Source organism: Phoenix dactylifera, chromosome 8 (assembly GCF_009389715.1).
Source record: "Phoenix dactylifera cultivar Barhee BC4 chromosome 8, palm_55x_up_171113_PBpolish2nd_filt_p, whole genome shotgun sequence".
NCBI classification, from domain to species: domain Eukaryota; kingdom Viridiplantae; phylum Streptophyta; class Magnoliopsida; order Arecales; family Arecaceae; genus Phoenix; species Phoenix dactylifera.
In genome coordinates this window covers 273,715-296,786 of record NC_052399.1, presented here as the reverse complement: position 1 = coordinate 296,786, position 23,072 = coordinate 273,715, and the positions used below count along the sequence as shown (strand labels likewise).

General features: G+C 37.7%; 2 protein-coding genes and 1 long non-coding RNA gene across 7 annotated transcripts; 1 reads left to right on the top strand and 2 right to left on the bottom strand.

Annotated features, from left to right (window-relative positions):
* The first annotated feature begins 3,903 nt into the window (after positions 1 to 3,903).
* On the top strand, positions 3,904 to 10,420 carry LOC103722044 (putative aminoacrylate hydrolase RutD). 2 transcript variants are annotated; one of them, XM_039128558.1, is made up of 12 exons: positions 3,904 to 4,158; positions 4,266 to 4,467; positions 5,072 to 5,154; positions 5,312 to 5,412; positions 5,959 to 6,054; positions 6,214 to 6,267; positions 6,806 to 6,954; positions 7,108 to 7,225; positions 9,509 to 9,596; positions 9,701 to 9,765; positions 9,844 to 9,904; positions 10,010 to 10,420. In XM_039128558.1, the coding sequence occupies exons 1-11, from the start codon at positions 4,056 to 4,058 to the stop codon at positions 9,901 to 9,903; spliced, it is 1,119 nt and encodes a 372-aa protein (XP_038984486.1). In that variant the 5' UTR covers positions 3,904 to 4,055; the 3' UTR covers position 9,904; positions 10,010 to 10,420. The 2 variants fall into 2 exon arrangements, with proteins under 2 accessions (XP_038984486.1, XP_038984485.1); XM_039128557.1 differs by having other exon boundaries at positions 9,701 to 9,904.
* Positions 7,388 to 12,068, bottom strand: LOC113463740. The gene is made up of 2 exons (XR_003388525.2): positions 11,922 to 12,068; positions 7,388 to 8,311 (listed from the first exon to the last, which is right to left on the bottom strand). It is a non-coding gene; the product is annotated as an uncharacterized LOC113463740 (long non-coding RNA).
* Positions 12,069 to 14,413: 2,345 nt separating this feature from the next.
* Positions 14,414 to 18,210, bottom strand: LOC103722043 (putative protein ABIL2). 4 transcript variants are annotated; one of them, XM_008812463.4, is made up of 10 exons: positions 17,996 to 18,210; positions 17,426 to 17,580; positions 16,679 to 16,761; positions 16,422 to 16,572; positions 16,216 to 16,315; positions 15,957 to 16,055; positions 15,813 to 15,852; positions 15,585 to 15,700; positions 15,363 to 15,466; positions 14,414 to 14,796 (listed from the first exon to the last, which is right to left on the bottom strand). In XM_008812463.4, exons 2-10 carry the CDS (start codon positions 17,531 to 17,533, stop codon positions 14,626 to 14,628), a joined length of 972 nt encoding a protein of 323 aa, XP_008810685.1. In that variant the 5' UTR covers positions 17,534 to 17,580; positions 17,996 to 18,210; the 3' UTR covers positions 14,414 to 14,625. The 4 variants fall into 4 exon arrangements, with proteins under 4 accessions (XP_008810685.1, XP_008810684.1, XP_008810687.1 ...); XM_008812462.3 differs by having other exon boundaries at positions 18,009 to 18,209; XM_008812465.4 differs by lacking the exon at positions 17,996 to 18,210 and adding an exon at positions 17,876 to 17,960.
* Positions 18,211 to 23,072: the final 4,862 nt, after the last annotated feature.

Here is a 23,072-nt window from a genome sequence, read left to right as displayed (position 1 = left end):
TGGCTTCGAGCTAGAATTCTGGTGAGAGTATTACTTATTCTCGCTAATATCAAGCAAGCTGAGGCTGGCGACTGTGTAGGATGGAGATTGGATCTTTTCAGTTCTACCCCGAATTGTAGAAGATATAAGCTCATCGATTGTCTTGCACTGAAACAACTCAGTTATGGGAATTCCCTATTATCACCTGCGTTTAAATGTCATCATTCAACGACTTAACACGTACCTCACTGAAGAAGATATCGACATGTGAAATAAGCCATGTTCCCCCAACGTTTGCCTCGTGTCACTTTAATCAATTCAATGGGGCGGGCCGGGCTCAGCCAAACATATAATTGAAATCAGTAAACCTTGAGCCCGGCTTGGTCCGGCCTTCCCCCAAGCTCATTTTTTTACTCGGGCTTCGAGCTTTGAACTAGGTCTTGAATTTTCTGAATCTTTTTTCCAGTTTAAAAAATATTAAAAAAATACTTTTAAAAGTTAAATATTTGAAAGGGATTAGTAAAGCCCATTGATGTTTATTATTGCTTATAAGGAGTAAGAGTTATATATATATATATATATATATATATATATATATATATATATATATATATATATCATCAAAAAATTGGATTTCTGAAGCATATGTATCCATTTTATATTATATAAGATTCGGGCTGAACTAAGCTCGGGTGGGCCGAACTAAAGGACAGCCTGGCCTGTTATAACAAGTGGGCTCATATATCAAGCTCGGTCCGGCCAATCAGGCTTACAGCCCAGGCTCAATCCCATCCCAAAATGCCGGCCGAGCGGACTGTTCAGCGCTCATGAACAGATCTAGACTTACTTGATCAATGTGTTTTGGTGGGTGATGGCTTTCTTTTTTTTTCTTGTTTTTTTTTTTTGATGAATGGTGGGTGATGGATATGTCTATTCCATTTTTAGAAACAAAAAGCGAGCGCCGTGTGTTAAAAATATTTTGTTTAAAAACTACTATATCTTTATTCTATATAAGTATTATAAAGAAATAATCTACTCGAAACAAATCAGAAGATTGAAAAGAGTTTGCCAGAATCGAGGCGTGTGATGTATACTGCCCTAAGAACATGATTTATTCCCTATATGCAAGTTTGCGGCGATCTCGTTCTCAAGGTACAACAATCCGACTCAACTCGATCCTCTTCTTTGGGAGACTTGACTCAACCGACTCCTTTAGTTGCGCAGATGAAAAAAAAAACTTAAAAAATATTTGGAAGAAGAACGGAAAAAAAAGAAGGAGAGAAAAAATTTCTGTTAAACATTATGCAAAAAAAACAACAAATCAAATAACAAATCAAAAAATAGGAAAGAGAAGATTCAAGAGGATTGTACCGATCAACATAAAGAAAGACGGATGAGCCAACTTGATATTTTTGACATTATCATCACAAAGAAGAGATTCCGGATTTTTGTTACTTCCTATCTTTGGAGCAAATCGAATCAAGTAGCTAAGAAGTTTTGAACTTTCTATTACGTATCCGTTGAAATCAGTATTTAAAGCAGAGAAGTAATAATGTGGATTGAGTTTTTCAAACCACTAGACGCATAGCCTATTTTTACACTATGTCCGATGATCGGTATGGTACGGTGTTTCTAAAGATGTGATATTTCAGCATCGCATGCTTACAAAAATTAGAACCAATGTTCTTTCCAGAAGAGTCTTAAAAAATATCTGAAAAAAATATTTTTTTAAATTTTTTTCTAAATATCTAAAATTTAAAAAATAAAACTGATATATATTTTTTTCTAAGTTAAATCTCCAACACGGTAGAGGTCCCTTTCGTTTGCGTCTCGTAAGCGTTTGTGTCTCTTTCAGCCTTTCCTTTTTTTTTTTATTAAGTTGTTTTTGTTAGACCAACGGAGGAACTTCGAGCACGCCCATCATTATGATATAGATTAATCGGCTGGCGCCGTCCACGTCCATGGGAGACCGAGTCGAGCCATGAGAATTGGCACGAAGTCCGCTTTGTGGACCAGGATTTCTTACAAAAAGTATATATTTTTGGTGCGATTAGGAGGGAGAACTTTCGTGCTTCTTCTTCTTTTTGTGTGTGTGTGTGTGTGTGTGTGTGTGTGTGTGTGTGTGTGTGTGGAGGGGGGGGGGGGCAACCAAATGATATAAAGGAGGAGAAACCTCCGTGATACTAATCCAAAAGAGCTCTTCAGAGTGCCGAGTTACGTAGGAAGCGGCTCTGTTTGCTTCTTGATACACATACACTGCCTAGAAAGAAGCCAAACTCCTAACCAATCTGCGGGTCTCACGAATCAATGGGTGGTCGTCCCCGTATCAGTCTACTCCCCATATCCAATCGATCACCATAGAGGAGTTCCCCTTAGGTATATCCTGTCTGCATCCAACACCCTCCTCACATAGGAGATGCTCTCCCATACTGCTCGAAGCTCCGCTTCAATGGTCGTCCCTCCGTGGGTAAACCGACCTTCTGCCCCTACCAGTGTACCCTGGTGGTCTCTGATCACAAATCCAATTCCTCCATATGCTCCATCCATCGACCTGCTATCCTCAAAGTTCACTTTGAGATGACCAAGGGGCGGGGGCACCCAAGAGAACAAGGCAAACCTGGGTGATAAAATTATGGAACAGGTGTTCCAGATGTCCCTAGTCATCTCAAAGGAACTCACCGCAACTGCCACAGTGATCTCAGCTGACTAACGAAAGGCTCTGTCCACCACTGCCCTCGGAGACGATCCATTCCCCTCAAAGAGGCGGGCATTTCTATCTAACCATATATCGTAGGCAATGTATGCCCTCCTGAAATCCTCCTCAACTGTACCCGGTCTCTTCGTGGCCTCCCTCAAGAAGTATAACAGATCCTCAACTAACTCCAATGCCTGAGGGAAAGTGCCAAAAGCAAACTCCCAAATTTGCGCTGCCATTCAAGAAATCATAATTTTACTCATCAAGGTAAATAAAGTAATTTTCTATAAAGTTTTCTATTTTTTTTAGTAAAACATTGTACATGGCAAGTTGAGTCACTAGATTATCTCAATTTAGCTTCGTAAAAATTCAACCAATTTTAAATCTTTCATCAAGTAAGATATTGGATTGGAAAGCTATCAAGGATTATCTTAGCCTTAATGGCATGAATCAAATTAGACATACATTTTTTTTTAAGAATCCAGCTTTAATACTATATGCCAATTTATTTTTTATTTGGCAATGTTTGGAACAAAAGGACTTTTCTTATCTTTTTCTAAATATGGAAAAAGAGACCATCCCGTCTCGACATGCATGGCATCTCCTACTTAGTACTTTGAATCATTCAATTTCACATTTGATTATCATTATTATTATTATTAAATCTAAAATTAAAGTCCACAAAACAAAGAGGACTTTTTCCAACAGCCTAATTGTCTCCTCTCAGCCTATTTCATCATGACCAAAAAGTTACAAGTACACAAATCGTTTGATTTGACATTGTTTGACATCCACCCAATATATTCTAATGCTATGATTTGACCGCAACGAGAACCAAATCAGAGCATGAAATCCATAACTTACAAATCACTGGAAGATAAATGAAACTTAAATCTCTTACACTAGCAAAAACTTAGTCAATATGCTACTACCATTATATTTTCTGTCCCAAATTTTTTTAGTACATCAACGTTGAACTCGTGCACAAAAAACGGGAAAAAAGTGGAAAAAGAAACAAAGAAAGAGTACCAAACGGTGGTCAATTGATCCGACGGTGGACCCGTTAATGATTAGAATTTAGAGGGAAAGAGGAGACCCGCCAGCTTTGACTCTATCCCTTCCGACACAACCGACCGGATGACGTGGATCCGACCCGCCCATATCCATCCACGTGTCCTCCCTCCACCTCCCTTTTAATACACGCCGCGCCGCCCCGACGCTGCCGCTGGCCGCGTATTTAGCCCACGACTCCTCTCTCTCTCTCTCTCCCTCTCTCCCTCCCCTCTCCTTCTCCCGAATCCGATTTTTATATTGTTAAATTACCAGAAAATTAGTAAATTCCTTATTATCCGATATTTTTATTTCGGAAAATTGAGGAAAAATGCCGTTTTGCGACGTGAGCAAATCGAGAGGAGAAGGGAATGGGATCAGGATTTTTTATAGGAGATACGGCCGTGGGAGCGCCAAAGTTCTCCTCATTATTGGTAGGTTTGTTTCCCTCTTTTGTGGGTTTTTTTTTTTGCGATCTTTTGGTTGATTTGTGTATTTTTTTCCTTAGAAATTCGATTTTGATGGGAAATTTTGGGTGCAGGATTGGCTGCGACGCATGATTCATGGGGACCGCAGATAAAGGGGTTGACGGGGATGCTGGAGCCCAACGACGAGGAGGCGCCGGAGGCCGTCGGTGGGGGAACGGACGGCCTGGATGAGGAGGACGAGGGGATCGAGGTGTGCTGCTTTGATAATCGTGGGACGGGACGGAGCTCTGTGCCCACGAAGAAATCCGAATACACGTGAGTTTTCTACGTCTCTTTTGTGTTATGATCGTTTTCTTTGTTTAGAAATTAGATTCAGACTATTGATTCTTTGGTTATATTTGGGGTAAAAGGGCAACTTTTCCCATCTGGATTTTTCGCCCCATTTCGTTGGATCTTTGTCAAATTTTGTTTTTTTTTTTTTTTTTTTTTGATGTTCTGAAAGAAGAAAAGGTTTTTTTTTAATCATTTGACGAAATCTTTATCGCTGGAAACTCAAATGCCAGCTAATTTAGAGCGAGATTGTTTGTATTTTAACTTGTTTCGATATTAATTCAGACAGAAAATAGGAATGCAATAAACAAAAAACAAGGCAAAATTATTTATTTTAATGACAAACATGACGAAGAGGGCTGAATGAAAAACAATGAAATCTGTATCAACTTCTGCCCATGAGATCATTTGATTAGCGAGACGTTTTGCTGTCCCACGAAATAGTTACAAATAATTAATATTTGAAATTGGACATTTTACAGGGCTAATAGCTGGAAACGTTCGTTAATTTGTGTTGAAACACTAAAATTTAATGTGCAGTATGTAATTCATGGGAAGGCACTGATGTTCTGTGCTTGATGGTTTGCAGAACAACTATCATGGCGAAAGATGCCTTGGCTCTACTGGATCATTTAGGCTGGAGAAAAGCTCATGTCTTTGGTCACTCAATGGGTTAGATGGCTCTTTCCCTTTGTTTTTTTTTTATTATTGCTGGAGTTTTGTTGGAATGACTTGGGTTGTTCTATTATGTTGTTAGAACTGGAAAATGGGAGAGGGTTTGCTCACTTAAATTTCCTTGTTATTTGTTATTTTTGTTGGTTGAAAACAGGAGCTATGATAGCTTGCAAGTTGGCAGCAATAGCACCAGAGAGATTATGCTCTTTGGCTTTGCTGAATGCTACCGGAGGTGGCTTTGATTGCTTTCCAAAGGTATTCTGACAAATCTATTACGTCCGGACCTACAAATTAGGAGGATCCTTCGTTTTGTGTCACAAATGAGCATTGTGGATGAACACAACTAATTTAGGTTTTTTGGGATTTCAATTTCTTCTTTGCAAGGTTGAGCAGTTAGGGATTTACCTAGTGACAAGATAATGCCTTCTGTTTATTTATTTTAAAGTTCTCACTTTGCATGGGCATTGAGGGATTGGGCTTGCACAATGATTTGGTTAAGGAAGGGAAGGGTGTCCATTGGATGAGCAATTCCATTGGGACATTGTGCTGGGCTACAATTTTTTTTTTTTTTAAAGAGCTTGATACCAGGAAAAGAAAAACAAATGCTTCATATAAGAGTTTAATCTTTAAATGGAAGTTTCATCTGAACATTGCTTACCTTGAAAGCCATGTTCAAATACATTGTTTCATGACAACTGTTCTACTAAATCTTATATCTTGATTTCCTTTGCTCCAACTTTTTAGTTGTTTTACAATTAGCAGCTCATTTACAGTGGGCTTATGTTCTGACTTGTTTTGCAGATTGATCGCCAGATGCTATCCCTTGCATTTCGTTTCTTAAGAGCAAAGACTCCAGAGCAAAGAGCTTTAGTTGACTTAGAAACACACTACACTAAGGTTGGTCAGCATAGACATTTTTTTTTTTGCTTTTTCACATGCACTTGCTTCATGCGAAGAGTAATGAACTTTTTAATGACATCTAAAGATCTTTTAACTTTCCTAAGTCATTCAAAAGAAATTAATTCACAACCTTTTCACGTTTTGTTCTATTGGCAGGAGTATCTAGATGAATATGTTGGATCATGTACACGAAGGAAAATTCTTTATCAAGTAAGTGGCATTAGTTGTGTTGTAAAAAATATGAAGCCAGCAGTATCACTTCTATGGATACCAAGTTTCCCTCTAAATTCCTCTTTTTCCCTTCATCTCGACCTTATGAGGTTGCCTATTCTCTTGGAATGAGATTCTGCAGTTTTGCTCTTGGACCAGATGCTGGCATCTTCACTGAAAATGATATATGTGCATGGATAATGTTTTCTTTATCTATAGATCATAACAATGGCACAAAAAGTAATGCCCAAAATCACCAGCGCCTCAACCTCTTGCATCTCTTTTGTGCATTCCTTCTGTCTGAAAGCTCTAGCCATGTTGTCAAGTACTGATAAACTTTTCCTTCTACTGCAAATACTGCTTGCATATCTTAGGTTCTCTCTCTGAGAGCCAGCAGTTTAGTCTCAAAGCAGTTTAACTGAGGATAACCCCCACCTTTCCTTGAAAGAGTACAAGCTTGATGGCTATTTATATGCTTTTATTATTGGGTCTGCTCGTTCATTTCGATGCTATTGTGCATAAACTTTGGTTGGTTCAGGAATATGTGAAGGCCATATCGTCAACTGGTATGCAATCAAACTGTGGTTTTGAAGGCCAAATTAATGCATGCTGGACACACAAGATGACACCAAAGGAACTTGACACAATTCGTTCATCTGGGTTTCTGGTCTCAGTGATTCATGGAAGGTTGGTACTTATTATTGATCCATGACTGATGATTCTTTCTTCCCACCTGTGCACACATACACATCACACTCATCTGCCAACCAACCTGTTATTTGTCATAAGCATGGGTAGAGAATGATAGGAGCCTGATTTTACAATTCAAAATTTTGATAGGGATGATATCATTGCTCAATTAAATCATGCAAAGCGACTTGCAGAGAAGCTGCAACCAGCTACAAGAATGGTAGAACTTCATGGTGGACATTTGGTGAGCCATGAAAGGCCAGAAGAGGTATGCCTCATTTACAGTCGGAAAGGATAGTACTTTGCATCAGGGTTCTACTGGTTGCTGCTGAATTCTGAGTATTATGTATCCCATGGTGTAGCCTGGGCCAACATGTTAATTTTCATAACGTTCTGCACACCTTATCAAAACTATATGCAAGTTGCTGGATTTTTTTTCTGGAAGTAATTGCAAATTCCTTAGAAAAATCAAAGCAATAAGTCTGTCAACATTCACGATTTCAGAGACCTGCAAGCACCATGTTCTGAACCTGTACACACTATGCAATAGAATGCCATAAGATATGTCCAAACAAGATACTGTGCATTTTGTATTTTCAGCAGTTGATGTTCATTAAGCTAGTAGAACTTATAAGATCGAACTAATTTAGGGAAATGTTTTAAAATGTATATGGTCTGGACATTGTAAACATTTGTAAATTTACCTAGATATCTGTAATTAGTAATAACTAATAATAATATCAGCAAAAGTAATAATAATACTGAATACAAGCCCTTATATGGTACAGGATAATCTAGAAGGTTCAAAAGAATGGAAAGTGCCTGGAAAAATAAAATGAAAAAACAGTCAAAATGTTCAGTGCGTTATTTTGTATACTTGGACTATAAATATCAGTCACTTGATAACAACCTTGGTCAGCTAGGTAAAACCCCTTGACTAGGTATGCCGGGATAACCATTTCTTTGTATATATTAGTACTTCCTCTCAATATCATTTTAGATATGGCATTTTGTGGCCCACACATTTTCTTTTATACCTCAAAGACTGGAGAATATAAGCCTGACTGGATGTTTCTGTCTAACATCTTTACCTATGAAGCATGCAATATATGTGGGCAAGCATTGAATTAAAAAAAAATCGAGTAACCAGCTCTATAAAATTTACTTGATTAATTGGAATACGGGAACTTTCAGCAGTACTATTTATATAACATCTACCTGCATGCTTGACAGAAAAAAGGATATTTAAATTCATTTAAAGTGTTTGTTGTTCTGCAGTGCTCCATCATAGGCTCTGGTGGAGTTATTATAACAGTCGCTGCTTGCTAGTGTGTTACTTGAATTGGCATATATCCTGCAGTATTACGAGTAATTTCTCGTGAGTGCTTCATTGTTTCCAGACACTGCTGTTAGTAAATAGCAAAGCACACAATAAGGTGACACCAGCAAGCAAACAGTAATGCCACCATTGTATTGCGTGAACAATTGCCTGTAAATAGATGAATCCAAATACATATTTCCTTTTTCATAATGAATCATCAAATCACATAACAAGAACTATGAATATGCATTGGGAAGCAAAAGCTTAGACCATGATTATTTTAACAATCAAGGGATCTAGAATTGTCTTGCAGTGGTGACTCCATGTTTAACTAGAATTTTGTGTTCTTAGTTAAATTCTCAGAAGAGAAGCAGTCTATTTTGGTTGCATCAAGTAGTAGGTCTAATGCACCAATTGTTTCTGTACTATAATTAAAAGGGCATTTCGGTGCATGAAGCTTCCACAACTACAGGATCTGAGGAGGGTCACACAGCCTTACCCGTACGTGTAGAGAGACTGTTTCTTTATTTCGAACCCATGATATCTAAGTCATAATGGAGTAATCTTACTGTTGCTCCTAGGCTTGCCCTCTGTTTCAATACTTCAATTAGAAATAAAAAATTAATGACATTCCCTATATCCCTAAATATCATCCATTGGGAGGTTTGAAGACATTCATGTACGAGTCAAACCATTTAATAAAATTTATAGTACAGAATGTGATATCATATAACAAAATTGTAGACTCTGTATCTGAATCTTTAGCTTAGCATGTAGCACTTAACTGACAGACAAAATAATATGCAAGTAGGATGTCCTTCAAGACATTGAGCTCTGCACTTGGGTTTGCAAGCAGACGATAGGCACATACAAAAACATCAGGAATGAACTCAAGAATTTAGGTGCATGAATTCCTTTTGAAATGCATAATCAACAAGAATAAGCAGAGCATAGCAGTGAATATCACATATTCTGTCAGTCATTCCCTAATTCCAAAAATAGTTGACTGTGAAGCAAGTATCTTTTACCCTGTAGGCAACAGGGACCTGCGATGCATTGTAATCTTACCAGACATTGTCGATAGAGCTGTGCATAATATCTTCATTAGATGAAGATAAACATTGCATGATTTTCCTTGTTTTTGCTTTTCGATTTGGATTTTGGAAAAGAAACTCGATTACTAGATACTATCAATGCAAACAAATCACAGAACTCATGCTACACCTGCAGGTTAATCTAGCTCTTATAGAGCTGATAAAGGCTTCAAAATCTAAGCTCAGCCCAGAAGATTGGTCCTACCTGCCAGAGAGAGCATCTGGTAAGACCACAACAACAAGCAGCTGTTTATGCCAATGGCAATCTGTAGTCTGAAGACCTTATCAAATTTAACTTTTTGTACAACCGGGTTTTCATTTTTAACAGGGCGGCTCGTTTTGGGGGTGCCAATGTCGCTAAGCATTAGGAATAATGGAGGAGCAAATGGACTGGTAACCTTTTACAACTTATTAGGGAAGGTACAACTTAGCTTCCTTTACTTCATTGGGGTATTTCTGATGGGATTTCAGCACATGAGAAATGTCCTCAGAATTATGAAGCCTGTCAGAGTTGCAGCCTCTGATTCATAAGGTAAGAATGCAATGAATAATATGCAGTCTGTTGTCTTCATTACAGTTACGATGCGTATCCCAACTTCAACTTGAACGCTCACTCACTCTCTCTCTCTCTCTTTAGGAAGCATGTTCTCAAAATGGGCCACTGTTGCCTAGACAACATGCGGAGTATGACATCTTGTCATAACAAATAAACCTGGATTTTTCAGAGCTTGGAGATTCAACAGATACCAAACTAACATCACTGACACGAGAAGATTGTGTTCTCAATCTACATCTAACCTTCACAAGAGAACTTCGCCATTCAGAGAATAACAAGCAACAGACTTGCAAAATGCATGCAGTTAAAAGCTTCTTTTTTTTTTTTTTGATTGCTATTGCACGTATTCTGGAATAAATTCCAACTGCTGTCTATTGTTTGTACCATTTCATTCTCTGTATGTATTCTTGTTCTTTTTTGGAACGCAAAATTGCGATGCATTGAGGATGAAAATGATTGATTTGCATTTGAAATTTTAACTTCTTCCTCTCATCTTCACGATTCTTGCAGTATTTTGTGGCGAGCTGCAAGCTACAGGATTTTCCATCATTACACGGATGAGATCATCCATGAGCTATCATTAAACCATGCATGGTTGAAAAACCTAACTTGAAGCCTTCAAGCAGGATACCATCAATAACCTTTGAATAAAGATTCGTATCTCATATGCAAGCTTCAAGATTTTCCATCATCCCATGGAACAAAGGATAGCATATACAGGGCGTTGAAGCTGTGGAACAAAATTCCTGCTAGTAGAATCATAGTTATAAAGACTGGACTCCCATCCGAGTGGAGAACTGGCGAACCAGTCGCTTGTCTGATCCAATTTTATTGAACCACCAGTTTTCATAGAAAACCGGCAAGGTGGACCGGCCTAGCCTAAAATATATATTTTTTTTAAAAAAAAGCCAAATCTCCAGCATAACAAAACTGAATTCCAACTCTTAAGCTTCACCTCAACTCGACACAACTCTTAGACTTGAAATGTTATATTGATTTTCTCCATGCAGTAGACGACACTATTATAGATCAGTTAAATATGTTTCAAAAATTTTCCTATTTTGTAATACTGACAAAATCAATAACTTTAACATATTTTTATTTTATATTATTTTATATTTTTTAATTAAATTATTCATGATTATTTTCTATTTATCTTATAATTTTTTTAAAAAAGTTCAGAATATAAAAACATGTTATCCAGTGCTCCCATGTTATTTTTATACACGACAATCCAATATACTTGCAAATGGAGCTCATGGTATCCTGATTTTGGGGATGTTATACACGATAACTCGATCTACTTCAACTTCGAAGACAGCTAAAGTATCCTGATATGACGGGCCAGAATATGGCGAGGGGTCAAAAAAAAAATCTATAGCCTCCCATTAGCCCATATTTCTCTGCTCTAGGACTATTCCAACAAACGGGCGACTACAAGTTTCATTCAGCACATGAAAACCAACACATGTAGTCACAAAACATTGGATTAAACGAAAAGTTGACAACATTCATAGCTATAGGAGAACAAACGAACTCCTCTCCCTCTCTCACTCGCTCTCTCTCTCTCTCTCGAAGAAGAAGGATGATAAAAAATTTTCCCAAGAATATTTGACAGAGAGACCATAAATTGTTGGTCCTGTACGTAAAACGGGCTAGATAGCTAAAAACGGAACTCCTCGTTGGGAGTTGGGACCCCTAACACAAACCATAAAAATTTTAGGAGGTGAGATAGGGATAGGCACACGAACAGCAGCGCTCAAATCCCTCTTGTTCCACCTAAAAACCTTCTTTTTGAGTTGTGGAAGCATTTACCAATCCAAAAACACATGCCAGAACGAAACGAGGAGCAGGAAAGTATAGCTTTGTTTTAACATCAATTAGAGATGCTACTCCACGAATATATTAGAAATTCCAATAAAGAAACTAATAGTGAATTTGCCTGAAATATAAAAGAAAATAGGATGAAGGAGAAAATGAATTGAACTCCTACCCGAATTCTTCTTCATTGCTGTGATGATCAGCCTGTGGAGGGTGTCCGCACTTGAGAGAGATTTGCAGCAGGAGAAAGCCAAGGAAGAGGAAGGAAGACGCCACCCTCGGTATCACCAAGCCCAGCAGAGTAGATTCCCTTGACAGAGATAATATTCCAAACACCCAGGATAATATTCCGAACTCCCGAGGATATTCTCAAATAATTCCCCGCGCGATTTGCTCGTTATTCTGCCTCGCCGGGGCATTCTCGTCATTTCGATTCGTGTTGCTTTACTTGGGCCAGGCTACTTGTAAATTGCTGGGCCGTTCCAAGCCCATGAAAAAAGTGAGACTCCTCTTCCATACTTCAACCAAGTTAACATTGAAAAAAATATTAAATAAACAGGAAGTTTTTAATGTCTTTGAAGTCAGGTTTGCATGATCCAACTCTAATATTTTATTTAATATAATAGGCTTGAATTTATGATGTGCAACGCATAAAGGAGATCGATGAGAGAAGGGATGAGGAAGAAAGCAATTGAGTTGTGCGTAGTGAGCAAAGAAAACAAGAAGGCCCGCCACAATTGTAATTAGATATATAAACAATTAAAATTTAACTGGGGACGATAAGATTAGTTTTTTATGACAAATTTTATATTTACAAGACAAAGTTGGGAGGATCTATAAATTTTTACTTAGTCTTTAAAAAAATAATAAAGAACACAAAATGACTGTGACAAGCAGACCTTCAAAGTTTACTCATTTAACATTGAGTTTTGATTACAGTTGCAGGCAGGCAAGGTTAATAGGTCGATGTCCATTTCCCATGGCAAGCTTCAAGTGTGAGCCGTTTGTCTTCTTTCTGACCAGTGTCATTCTGCTTGTGTCTTTTCTTGCCAACTTCAGAGCGGTTTGTGTTGTTATATAAACACTTTGAGGAGATGGAAGCTATATTTCCGCGTGCAACATTCAGTGCATTGGTGGATCTTATGATTCCTGCCTCAAAATTCAAAAATCATGGAAGAATTCATCCAGGACAGCAAAAATTCTGAACAGATATGATTTTAATAACCAGCATTCTGCATCGCAAGTGGAACATAGATTGTAGCCAGTTCTTGTATTCATGTTCTTCCCAAAACTCAAATCTAATATAGTTCTATACTGTTTTCAATCAATGCCACATACTTGGACTGGCTCCGCCTGTTCTTTTCTATTAGTTCATTAGTTGATATTATCCTGGAGGCTGATACCTTGATTTTAGTAAAGCTATTACTTTCAGTTGTGCTGATTTATTATTTTGTTTATGCATTCATTCTTTGCAAGCAAAGCTCAGGTGCAACCCTTCCTCTTGCTTGTGGCTTCGGTCGACAGCATCTAATGATACTGCATCAGCATAAATTCATTAGCTCGTAAGAATCGAAGTTCATCTGGAAAGTTAAATTTCTATTCAGATATTGCAGGCACATCTTTTTTCCACTGTGGAGCAATTTGGCAGCCCAATTATGTTATCAGAAATCATGGTGGGACAAGTCTCTGTAAACCTTTTCAGTTCCATTATCACTTCCCTTGCTGTCCAGAACAAGGACATGAAACTGGGCAAGCCTTTGACCATCATACGGTTGCTTTTGATGCACAACAGCAGCAAACTCCCATTTCCAGACTTCATGCATGATAATGAAGCTTAGGCTTCCAAAGGTTTCATCAATCTTCTCTTAATGTGCTTCATCACTGGTATCACTGACCTCTGAAATTTTAGCAGCATGCAAACACAATACTTTCTGTGGCAATCCTGCAGTTGCAAGACATCATCACTTGTTCTTGATGCACCCATCCACATTGCTGATTTTGTGGTTGTCTAATTGAAGTATTCAAGGTTGGTCTTCTATTATTTTCTACTGATACTATTGCTGTTAGGAGCAGATGTTCAAGGTCATATTTCTATGTAGTCCAAAGCAGGTACTCCTGTTTCAGACTAGGATTCCTGATAAACAATTAAATTCTTGGTAAATTGGATGCGACCTGGCAGGATCGGAGGAATTTTGATATTTTTGTTAATAGTAACATTTTTACTCATATATCATCTTGATTTTTTTTTTTTAGTTCACTGATGTGCAAAAGTAAGAAAGGAATAAAAATCTAGGAGTAGGTGACTAGTTCCCATCTTGGTATGTGCCAGTACCATGCTGGCTTGGAACGCCTCAATTTAGCATACCAGAATTTGGTATGCCACCTATTTATATACCGGTATGGATGGTATGCACCGGTACGACAAATCTTGGCAGCTATTACACACTTGGAAATGCTTTGTCCCAAACTATTAGATTTTATATTACAAATACACAAAGGTGACTGTATTTCTTGGAGCTGATAACTGAAATGGACAGGACCTGAGGTTAGATGAATAGACCTGAAAAATTTTGCTGGCTTCAATTAGATGATCATAGTATCAGACGATATTTCATTATTAGGGTAAACATGAACAGAAAAACATAACCACCTAACCCAAGCATGTAGTTGTAAAACTTTGGACTATAATTCTGCATTTAACATAATTGTATAGAAATCTTACAATCTAATATGAAGGGTTCCCCACTTTATAAGACAACATTTTATATATTGAAAAAAAGATACAAAAAATATGAAGAAATAGAGAGCAAAAAGGGAGACAAATGGCAGGAGGCTAGCCATTTGTTTGCCTTCCCATGTTTCTGAGTACTGATGTCTCAATATTCATCCAAGTAACTATACAGCATCTCATCTTTCCTCGACTTGCGCCTACTAAGCAGGGACTTGAGGAAGCTTTTGCTTTTACCTGCGTTTTGCTCAATTTCTTTGTGGTCATTCCTTTCAGCGTGCAGACGCATAGTTGCTGATTTCTGTAGCTCTGAAGGATGCTGCATGATCACGAAATGGAAAAGAAATAATTGATAAGTTCACATTCTATTGGAGCAAACTTTTGAAATCAACTGCCAGAACCTTTGACTGAAATCATGTTATGTTAGGTGCATGTGTTATTGTTTCCATGCATTTACACCAAGAGCTGTGCACCATTAGTGAGTAGAAGGCACGTAGATTTTGACCTTGGTCAGAACCACATGTACATCTGATGCATTTGTCAACAGAGAAGCTCATATCGTTCCTCTAAAGACTTGTAAGGCAACCTAGAACTTAGAAATGATATCATTATATATTTATCGACATTTCTTACTGTTTTAGAAAATTGATTCCCTCTTGTTAACACATATCTCCAGTGAATTAGACAGCAGGATCAGTTTTTTTTGCCTTTTCTTCGTTTTCTTTCTTTTTTTTGAGAAAAGGGAGAAGCAAAGCTCCACCAAACTTCATTAAGAAAATAAAGGTTAACAAACAGGAGGATCAGTTAGCAATGTTCCATGCAGTTACTTGAAAAGATCTACATATATGTGCTATAAGCACAAAAATATAACCAATATCTGCATACCCGCCGTCCAATGCTTGATGAACTGAGAAGAGATGGTCTACTTGAGAATGATCCCGAACGTGCTAGAGGATTCGAATTTGTAAATGGTGAAACTGCTCTTCTTTCTGTTTTACATAAAAAAAGATGCATAAAAAACCTTCAATGAACCAGTAAACTCTGATAAAATCACAGTCGTCTTACTTAAAAGTAAACAGATTATTCATTTTAAGCATATTGTTGAACCTGTAGCTGTAAGAAATTTCCCAGGCCTGGGAGAAGGTGATGAAGAACGGACTTTTCGAGCAGGTGATGAAGAGCGTGCTCGTTGGGAAGGGCTAGGGGAGATGGAACGCAGCTTCCTGCATGGAATATGTAGTATACCAGGTGTTTAGCTTATGCACTTTCTTTTTCCTTGTTTTAATTTATGTACTCCTAGAACCAAATTTCATGAACCAAAATTTCACGGTATACCTGAATGAAGGTGCTCTGTCCCTTATTGTTGGATGAATTGCTGAAAGACAATAATTATATCAGCCAACATATATTTGAATACAATCAAAAACTTTTCATCGAATCTATGAGATCAAAGAATATGGTGCATCAAGGTGGCATTACCAGCCTGAACATGCTGCAATTCAATACTATCCTTAAGTATTTTCGATTCTGGAGATTCTGCTACAGCATGTCTTCCAGATTCAGGCATGGATCCACCTACTGAAAGGGGAAAATAGGGACGAGAAGTATTAATAACTAATAACAAGAATACAATGTGGGTAAATTTATAGCCACGAGATTGGCAATGGCTCTCAGAAAGCATAGTGGTGGTCTGAACATGGTGTAAGATACTGGGACTGCAGAAGTAGGAGTGACTTGCCTGGCAATATATACCGCTTATGGTACTTGGGAGCTGTAATCACCAAAGACTGTTGAGAAAGGCCTTCCCGATCAATAAGTGCCTGGCATGTCCGGATTCTCTAAAATTTCCAGAAAATCAAAATCAGAGACTCCTATTGGTATATACCATTGCAGCCATAACAACTCTTCTACCAGGCACTGAAACAGCAATGAATTGAATAATACCTGTTCGATACAAGACACACGAAGTTCAGTACCAGAAACTTCATCAACCTTCTCATCAAGAAGACCATTCACTTTGAACGACACAGATCCCAAATGGTCTACGGTATTCACAAGAGCCTTAACAGCATAATCCTTTAAGGTGTTCACCACTCTAAATCAAGTCGCCGTTGAAACTTTGGATTAGAGAGGATCGTGCAAGCTCTATCTTGTTCATCGGAAAGCAATACAAGGTAGATAAAAGTAAAAAAAACACATACAGTTGCTTCTGGTCATCATTAGTGTAGGATAATTCAAAGTACTCTGCTGCTGAGTACAACTGCGACCTCAAATTCTTCAAATCCTGGCGACCAAGAAGCAACATGAGAAACATTACACTATTTGCATTTCAGCGGTCTAGAAAAAACTGTATAGACTTCCTGCAAGTCTTTAGGATACGACAAAATTGATGATCAACAATTTGCTGGCTTTCTCAAAGTTGGAAAGTTTGAGATAGATCAAAAGGAGTGCCTATTTGCCAGTCTTTAGGAAATTTTAATGATTAATAAATAACATAGGGAATAAACTGAGAAACATATAAATTAGACCGAATCAGGCAAGTTTCAGGATTTTGTTTCTATTAAACAAAGAACACAATGTTAAAACACTGGCAGAAGCAAATAATACATCTTAATCAGAATACTTGAGGTGACTGGAATGAAGTGGGGAGAACTAATGCAAAGTTCTAAGCTTTTTATTTCTAAATAATAAGATTTTATTACAACAGACAAAATAACTGGCATGTAATGTTAAGCGTGCATTCTCCTGTAAAGAAATAGTTCCGCAAGTTGAATTGTATTTATGTTGTACATTTCATCGACTTTTTTACTCCAGGGAGTCGATAGTTTTGTTTTTTTTGTCACACCCAGCTCGCATCACTAAGATAACTAAAGGAATAGAAGCTTTAAGTTCTAATAGATAGGTAATCGATCAAATGATCCATTAAAGCCAGGAGGTGGATAGGGTACCTTGAGGCTGTCTGAGAAGAGCAAGCTCTGGTGCATGGAAAGCTCATCGAAGGTCGATGCTTCATGCCAGCCGGACACGGAAGAAGATGTCGGAGATATGGTCTCCATGACTGGATAAATGGCAAGCTAAAACCGAAACCTTGGCGAGCGTCTCCCTGAAACCATAACGAGAATCAGAACCCCTTTTTCCCATTTTCCCACCAAATCATTAAGAATAGATCCAGACTTAGAGGAGATTGAGAAGAAAGGACATCTTCTTCTCTTTGTAGAAACCAACGACCATTTGGGTTTTGCTCAATGTTTTGAAACAACCATAAAGGCTTATAATACAGCCCAATACTTGATGAACGGGGAAAGAGAAGCTAAGAAACTCAACTCCTGTACAGCTATACAGATATGGGGTGGGATTTAAAAAGAAAGAAGTGTACAAAAATAAGATCTCATTACCACCTTTTTCTAGTCTTCAGAAATGATCAGGAACCAAAAAAATCCTCAAACAAGGAGAGGAAAGAAGAGATTTAAGAAAGAGAGATTTGAGAGAGAGAGAGAGAGAGAGAGAGAGAGAGAGACCACATCTCTTTACCTGCTGCTGCTCCCGAGCCCCAAAAACCCCTTGCATTCAATAGCAGCAGCCACGCTGCTGCTGCTGCTTTTCTATCCTCGACAAAGTTAAAAGGCCAAATCCAAGCAAAAGTAATAAGCTAGATTAAATTCCCCGGACATGGAAACCGAGTCGGTTGATTGGTTTCTCTTCTTTTATTCCGGATAAATATTATATAAAATAACAAATAGACCAAACCGGCTACAGTTCTTTACACTTTTTTTTGGTGATACATACGTTTATAACACTTTCATTTCCTCTTTCTATTACCCTTTTCTGTTTCGTCCTTGGACTTGGTCACTGGAGGTGTACTTACCTTCGGACTTCTTTATTGCTAAACCGGGCAGCTCAACTCTCAGACGACTGAGATGGTTGTCTAAGATCCCAACCTTTAAATACATTTATTATAACTATAAATATATTGAGACCTTCAAATATATTTATGTTAGAATCGTACTTTTTATTAAAAAAATATTATCTTTTTTCTATTTATGCATTAAAATCCTCAAATATATTTATGATGGGCCTGTGAGTTCGCCGCTCGTGTTTCTAAGCTAGTGTTTCTTCACATTTTACAGATAATAATACATATTCAGCATTACATTATGCAAGGGTTCCCACTGCTCAAATTATTTATGATTTTAATATAGAACGCCCCTTAAAAAAAAAAAGGTGTTAAATAACAGTTAGAATTAAGCCGGTTGTTGGAATTGTAATTTTGATGTGCAGATAATAAATTCTGATGTTAAAAATATGATACCAATTTTTTTTTAATATACCGGCATCTCACTACAAATCGTAAGAATGTCCAGAATAATCAGAAAGCAAAACACGCTCTAGTGCCACCGATATTCGCTCCAATTTCTTTCATAGGACGGCTCCAGAGTGGTGTGCTGCAAATGAGGCGACCCAGTCTGCCGCACTGTTCGCCTCACGAAAACATGCGTGGCTCGGAAGGAGTCCAACTCTCCCACAAGATGGCAAATATCATAGACAAGAGGGTGCAGATCTGACCTAACACGCCCACTCCGAATCCAGTCGACCACTGAAGTCGAATCTTCCTCATTATATAATAAATTTTATTATTTAGAAAATGAGATACCTTACGTGCAGATTTGTTGAAATAATGCAACATATTACTGTACATGAAACATATTTTTTATCTTCAAAGATTAATAGGTTAAGAAAAGCTACCTTCATAGAAAGAAAACTAGTTAAGAAACTAGTTGGCAATGGTGGTCCTTCCAAACAGTTCCTTAGTTATACCGAAGGTGAGGATAAACATATTCTATTTATGTATTCTTTGGGAGGAATTTGGTGGGGGGACAACATCAAGGGAGCCACGTCGGGAGTCGGGAGCATTTGGAGCGCGCACAAGTCTCCTGCTATCCTTTCGGCTGGACCTCATCATTTCCTTCTGGTGGGGCCGCCCTGTTGAATTTTTTTTTTTCTTTCCGTAGCTTCTTGATTGCTTACTTTAATCATAAACCGCGTGATCATTATTTAACAGCTATGATTGCTGCGAAATCATGAAGTTTATGTTCCTTATTTTTGTTGGTTTCTCCTATTCGCATCTTTCGCTTCTCTTATTGTCTTGTGTGGAAGATTTTTTTTTTTTTTTTTTTGCTAGAGAGAACATAAATTTAACAAATTTAACAGCCTAGACAAGTGATAAATCTTCTTTTTTTTTTAGTGGGAAAATGAAGTTTCCTACTTATATAGGCTTGATGATTTAGCATTTATTCAAGATGAATACTAACAAAAATTAATTATTTTTTATTTATTTAAATAATTTTATTTTTAAAAATGACTTAGTTTTAAAAATTCAAGATAGCATTGCTATGACTTTACCAGCATTATGTGGCCTTCTATCTCTCAACAAATATGACAATTCAATATTGGGAATATATTTGTTCGAATAAAAACAAGGTGCATTCCCTATAATATTTGTGTGTTTAACACTATTTGAACATCAAGTATGATATGTCCTCTTGTATGAAGGACAAAAAATATATCTAAATATTCAAAAGCTCAACTATTTATGCAAAAAAGAAGAAAAAGAAAAGCTGAATCTTCACTAGAAGTAAATAAACTAGAACAAATTAGCAGATTTCCTTATATTTTAATAGGCCGGCCTCAGACATATTTTCTTTTAAAGTAAAATTGAGTTCTCCTTTTTTCCAAAACATTACAGCTAATAAGAAATTATCTTAAAGTAATATTATAGGAGTTTTTTTTTTGCCAGAAAATAACCTCATTTCAGATTGCTTGCGCAGAGGATCCTATTCTTCGTTTTCAGTATGGTTTGTCATTGGTTGCATATGATGAAGTTTTCAGCCAGCTACATCTTCTTTGAGATGTCCTCTTGGAAGTCAAATATAATTGGAGCATATTATGTCCTGCTTACTTTTCAACTGTCATGCAGTTCTGGAAAGGAAAGACACTGCAAAGCATATCAGCCCTATCTTCACCCTATGCCTCAGCTACAATTAACCTCTTTAATGATTGAACGATTGCAACTTTGCCTCCACTACAACTCTTATTCGTCATCTTATGCCTTCGAGCATATTGTATTGTGCTTCAGAGGAGGCACCAGATGTGGTATAAAAATTGGTGGTGGAAAATTGGTTGTTTTTTTGTTTCAAAGATTTTCTCAAGCTTTTGTGAAATTAAAAGTTTGTGGCCATTCTAGATTTTGGTACTTATTTTGAAAATTTTTATGAAATTGCTTGAAACTTTCAGGCAATGAATGCTCGTGCTTATTGGTCTGGATGAAGTTCTTTCCTCCATTACTTTTTCTTACGAGCATCAACATTTCTTATCCTGATTATCAGGTACTTGATTTGGAACCATTTAACTTCTTTTTCTTACATATGTTCCTCTTCTCTTTCGACAATATAACTCATTTCTACTCTGCATCTTTATTGTAAATATGATTAATTTTTAATAAAAATTCAAAAATTAGGTGGCTTCTTTTGCCTTTCATTTATCTAAAAAAAAAAACATTATAGGAGTTTTCTGCAACTAAAATGATCGAGGATTTCCCCTCCAAGCACCGAGCACCCATCGTACAAAGAAGGGCTCATCTTTCAATAAATAGATTGGGATGAAACAAAATACAGCTGTTAAATAGAAGAAAAAACAACTGAAGAAAGGAAAACGTGTAGCTACTGCGTGCATTATATGCTTTGGAATATAGAAAACTATTCACTGTACTCTCGTGAATGTCCTAAAGCTTCAATGGACGGCAGGTCAGAGACTTCATTCTAACTCGTGATGCACTATGATGGTTGTCTTGTGCTTTCCTCATTGACGTTAGGAGTGGAAGTGGGCTCCACTTGACAAGAGGCGACAGCTCTCTTTGGACGGAGGAGTGTCTTCCATTCCATGTAACCTTCCTGGTTGTCAAATTTTCCAGTCTTTCTGAGCTTGGGCCCAATAACTCCACCTAACGGCGTGGCGGCAGCGACTCCTCTTTATTGCATGCAGGAAACTTGCTACTTCTCTTTGGATGTGAAACTGAATCCAGAAAGAGATTGAAGCACCTCTTTCATATATCCATGCATGTATGCATGGCACATAACTGATTTTGGAGTTAAGTTTCATACTTTGGGTAATATTGGTTGGTGCACTCCCAAAAGACCTAGAGAATAATGACAGGTTTCCCTCCTTTTCTCCAAAGAAGTTTGGTTAGCTATCAAAAAGAACATTGATTGGAGAGGCCTTTTGTGAACTACTTGGAGACATAAGAAGAAGTCTAGCTACAATCAACTCCATGCGTTCTAAGGCCTTGGCAAACTTTCATCTATGGTCTAATCTTTTGCCCCAAGAAGATGAAGATTGCGTCTCTACCGAATCACTGAGCTTATCTGTTTCTTGCAACTCACTCTTTTCTTTGGCTGGTATTCTTTTTTAACTTGTATGTTTTTTAATAAAAGCTGGGGAAAGGTCTTGCTTCCTGCACTTGCATCAGGAAAAATGTGTTAGCCTAGATGCACAAATATAATTAAATATTTTTAATATTCAAAAACAATAAATAAGAAGAATAAACTAGTAAATAACTAACTTGACAATATAATAATAAAATGAAGAAAGAGAGAGAAGATGGCCTGTGGATCGAAGCACGCTGATGCGCTGTCCCAGGAAAGTTTATGCCCCCCACGCACGGGTCTGCTGGCACAGATCTCCTAGAGATACGACGACCCAATACAGAACCACGTCTTCCCCGTCAGTGCGCCTCCAGGGAAGAAAGAAGAGCACGTTCACGCTTGCAGATAGCTCAAAAGAAACTTAGAAAAATTATGAGGAGAAGAAAAATTTTCTTTATTTCTTTTCTCCCCAATGATCCCTAGAGCCTTTTTTTTATCTAGACTCTTGGAATAGGGAGAAGAGAAAATTTTGATTGTCCTTTGAAATGATCCCTAGAGCCCTTTATATAGGCTCAGGCACGTCAAAAGAAGAAGATTCCCCTCCCGCGGATTGATGACGTGTCTTCTTGTGCTCCTTTGATTCTTCGGCTTATTGCATCTTGGTCGTTCATGCTTCCTTCCTTCTTCGAGGGGCCTTTCCATGTTTGCTCCTGCGCTGGATACATGACACTTGTCATGGTTTGCTTTCATTAGAAATTCTTTCATGTTTGCTCCCTTGCTTGTGCACGGATGCTTGCCACTTGGCCGTTAACCAATTTTGGTTTTCAAATTTTAAATTATTTAATTTAATTCAACAATCCCCCACATAAATTAAATATTTAAAAAATTTAAAATCAAAATAAAATTTAAAAAAAAAATCAAAATAAAATGCTGAGTATCTTATATTATGTAATAGGTGTAGGTACCTTTCGGTTTGAACCTTCACTTAGTGACAATTGATTACCTCTGTGGAGCCAAGGTGGACTATGCCTTGAACCTTGGTCCATGGCTCAGATTTCATCAACAGCACACATAATATAGCGTGAACATGCTCGAAGCGGGTTTGCGCTTTACGGCCATGCGCAGGTATCTCTTCATGTGTGTTATTAGGGAACAGCCCACTTCCCACAGTCGCGGC